A 3,313-nucleotide genomic window follows, 5' to 3' on the forward strand; every position below is an offset into this window, starting at 1 on the left:
AATAAAATATTTCACTGCTTCTTTGAAACTATTTTTTTCAGTGTCAGTTAAAGGGAAACTGTTACCACAAGTTTGCTTTATCAGAATCAGGAAGTACTTTGAGATCAGCAATAGATACCAAAAATGTTTTTAGTAGGCAACTTTGTATTTTAAACATTAATTGGAAAACATACTAGCCAGAGTTGACTTGGAGGAGTAATCTTCTGTATTAGATTTTCATCATTTAATATAATGCCAGAAATTAATTGCACAAATAGTTTCCCGCCAGGTGCTTGTATAACTTTAGCATTTTTAATGGCATTAGTAGCTTTTGCTATAATGATAGGAAATGCTGTGGTCATTTTAGCTTTTATGGTGGACAAAAACCTTAGACATCGAAGTAATTACTTTTTTCTCAACTTGGCCATTTCTGATTTCTTTGTGGGTAAGTTACATATTTTTATTTAAGATTATATTTTCCAATAACTATTTATTTCTAAAATCTTACTTCCAGGAACTTTATAAAATTGGGAACAATTAAAAACAACTTGAAGTATTAAAGTTTAGTAGTATATATGACGCTACGGTGAATGTTATAATAATGTGCCAATCAGTGTTGCGGGGATGTTCATCCGATGCAGGGGAATTCTCAGCTGAAAGCAATCTATCTTATTAAAGAAGGATGCTTATAACCCAAAATATCCTAAGGAAACTAGCTCCAGAATGAGAAAAACTATAAAACTGAAGCTGGTTTAGAATGATTCTGAAGTTCTAATTCTACCAACAGATGATAGATTGTTTTTATAGTGTTGCAGTAATAGAAATTGATGTACATGCTGTTAACTAGCACAATCAGAAAATAGATTGTAAGCTATTCAGACAGTCATGCTGATTACATAGTACAGTGGTCTCCTGGTATGGAGCTGTAGGGTAATTGCAGGACAACAAGGTTGGTTTAATCTACAAGGTCGGCAGTTCAAATTCACCAGCTGCTCCTTGGAAACCCTATACCGGTCTCTGTGAATCAGAAACAACTCAATGGCACTTAACAACAACAAAATAGTATAGTTAATAGAGTTACTTTAGTGTATGGCATAGAATATTGCAAACTGCAACGGACATGGAAAACACCTTGCATGTTATATAGTATCATTGTTGTTGTTAAGTGTCAGTTCCAACCCACAGCAACCCTGTATAGGGTTTCTGAGGAGCAGCTGGTCAGCTTGAACTGTCGACCTTGAGGTTCAAACTGACTTTGCAGTCCAGCGCACTAACCCATAGCACCATACCCAGATTCCATATAGTATTATAGAGACTATAGAAATCAAGTTAATGTTTCTTTGAAAAAATGCATTGTAATTTTTCACTGCCTAACAGTCATAGTTTTTGACAATGCTTGACATCAAAATACATGTGATCTTCTTCTGTCTCTTGTAAGATCAAAGGTAATGCAGAACCCACTCCAGAGAAACTCCCTTTACCTCAGTTCAGGACTATCTAAGTAAGAGTGTTTCATCTCATTCTAGGAATGCTGCACTAGTCCTCTTGGGTTTGTCATTTCTGAATAATAAACTATACAACTGTCAATTCAAAAAAAAGGATCTGTGCAGAAATGTCAGCTGATGATAGTTTCATAGGAACTCCTAGTTTAATTTTGGTCTACTGGTGTGGCACTGTAGGGTAAGTATTGGACTGTTAACTCCAAGATCAGCAGTTCAAACCCACCAGCTGCTCCTCAGAATCCTATACAGGGTTGCTATGAGTTGGACTTGATGGCACTTAACAACAACAGTATAATTTTAGCTGGCACGTTCAGATTATTTTTATTTATAACTACATAAATCCTTGCATTTAGATCAAAATGAAATACAAAATGAAATAGGATACATCGTCCATTTTCTGGAATGTAATAGTTGCTCAACAAATGGTAGCCTCCTTCTCTCTTGAGTTCTATGTTGATACATTACAACCCATGTGAAGGTTAGAAATGCTAGTACAGTACTTCCTCTGGGTTAAGTGTTGGGCTGCTAATTGAATGGTGTGAGGTTAAAGTCCACCAGCTGCTCCATTGAAGAAAGATGTCCAGTCCCTCTGTCCTCTAGGAGCACTATAAATCAGAATCAGTTTGATGGCAGTAGGTTTGGGTTTTTTGGTTTGACTCAAGTACTACTAAGTAATGAAGGAATATATTGAAGAGAAGTTCATCTCTTCCTTCAATAAGTTTTCAGTGTACTAGAATGAATAAGAGAAGTTCACAACTGACTATAGAAGTGTAGAGTGAGATATGAACCCTTGAAGAGAACCAAGTGTTATGGGTACTTGGAGGTGAAAGAAGGAACGTTTGATTAGTGGTTAGTGGCATTTGAAATGCCCTTTGAAAGATGGATAGGATTTCCATAGACAAAGATTGGGAGGAGAGGAATAGTCCAAGAATCAACATAAACCTGGATGTAGAAAATCATCTTTCATGTTTTCACCAGTATGAGCTTCAGGCTACTTCTAAAACATCAGTCATTTTGGAGTAGAGTTCTACTCTGACACACATGGGGTAGTCATGGGTCGGGATCATTATGAGTCAGAAATGACACCACAGCAACTGGTTGGTTTGTTTATATACTTATTTTTGGTGCATTATTCCAGAAAAATAAGGAGCTGTGGTAGCATAGTGGTTATGAGTTAGGCTGCTAATCTCATGGTCAGAAGTTTGAAACTACCAGCAGTTCAGCAGGAGAAAGATGAGACTTTCTGCTCCCATAATAATTTACAGCCTTAGAAATCTTCTACAGGGTCACTATGAGTCAGAACAAACTCTACAGCACATCACCATGACCACCACTCCGGAAAAATATATACTATCTATACATATATATTCAAGTTCTGGTGTGGCGCTGTAAGATAAGCATGGGGCTGCTAACCTCAAGGTCAGCAGTTCAAACCCACCAGCTGCTCTTGAAACTCTAAACATGGTTACAATGAGTTGCAACCAACTCGATGACGCAGCAGCAGCAGCAACAACAACATACTTAAAACATGTAAAACTTGTGTCATGAGACTAATATTTTCATATATAGGTAGGTATCTTCTTCACATGTTCATGCTGCTCTGGTACTTACAATCTGAATGATCATGTGATAAATGACCCAGAAGGGATGTTCAGGAGCAAGAGATGGTTGCTGCTCTCAGTGATGTAACAGGATTTTTAGGATGGAAAACTTTGTCCTTAGTACCTTCATGCATCCATTAAAGGCTCTTCTTTTCCCTTTATGTCCTCATCCATACATTCATACATCATCCATGCATTCATACATCATCCATACATTCATACATCATCCAT

The 3,313-nt window shown here is 37.1% G+C and overlaps 1 protein-coding gene across 1 annotated transcript in view; it reads left to right on the forward strand.

The window, feature by feature from the left end:
* Positions 1–231: 231 nt before the first annotated feature.
* HRH4 (histamine receptor H4) overlaps positions 232–3,313 on the forward strand; it is a 16,418-nt gene continuing 13,336 nt past the window's right edge. The window contains exon 1 of the mRNA XM_006835122.1: positions 232–424. Within this exon, the coding sequence (XP_006835185.1) occupies positions 232–424 (193 nt within the window). The remainder of the gene's footprint in view (positions 425–3,313) is intronic.

The sequence above is a fragment of the Chrysochloris asiatica genome, unplaced genomic scaffold, assembly GCF_000296735.1.
Source record: "Chrysochloris asiatica unplaced genomic scaffold, ChrAsi1.0 scaffold00015, whole genome shotgun sequence".
NCBI lineage: Eukaryota > Metazoa > Chordata > Mammalia > Afrosoricida > Chrysochloridae > Chrysochloris > Chrysochloris asiatica.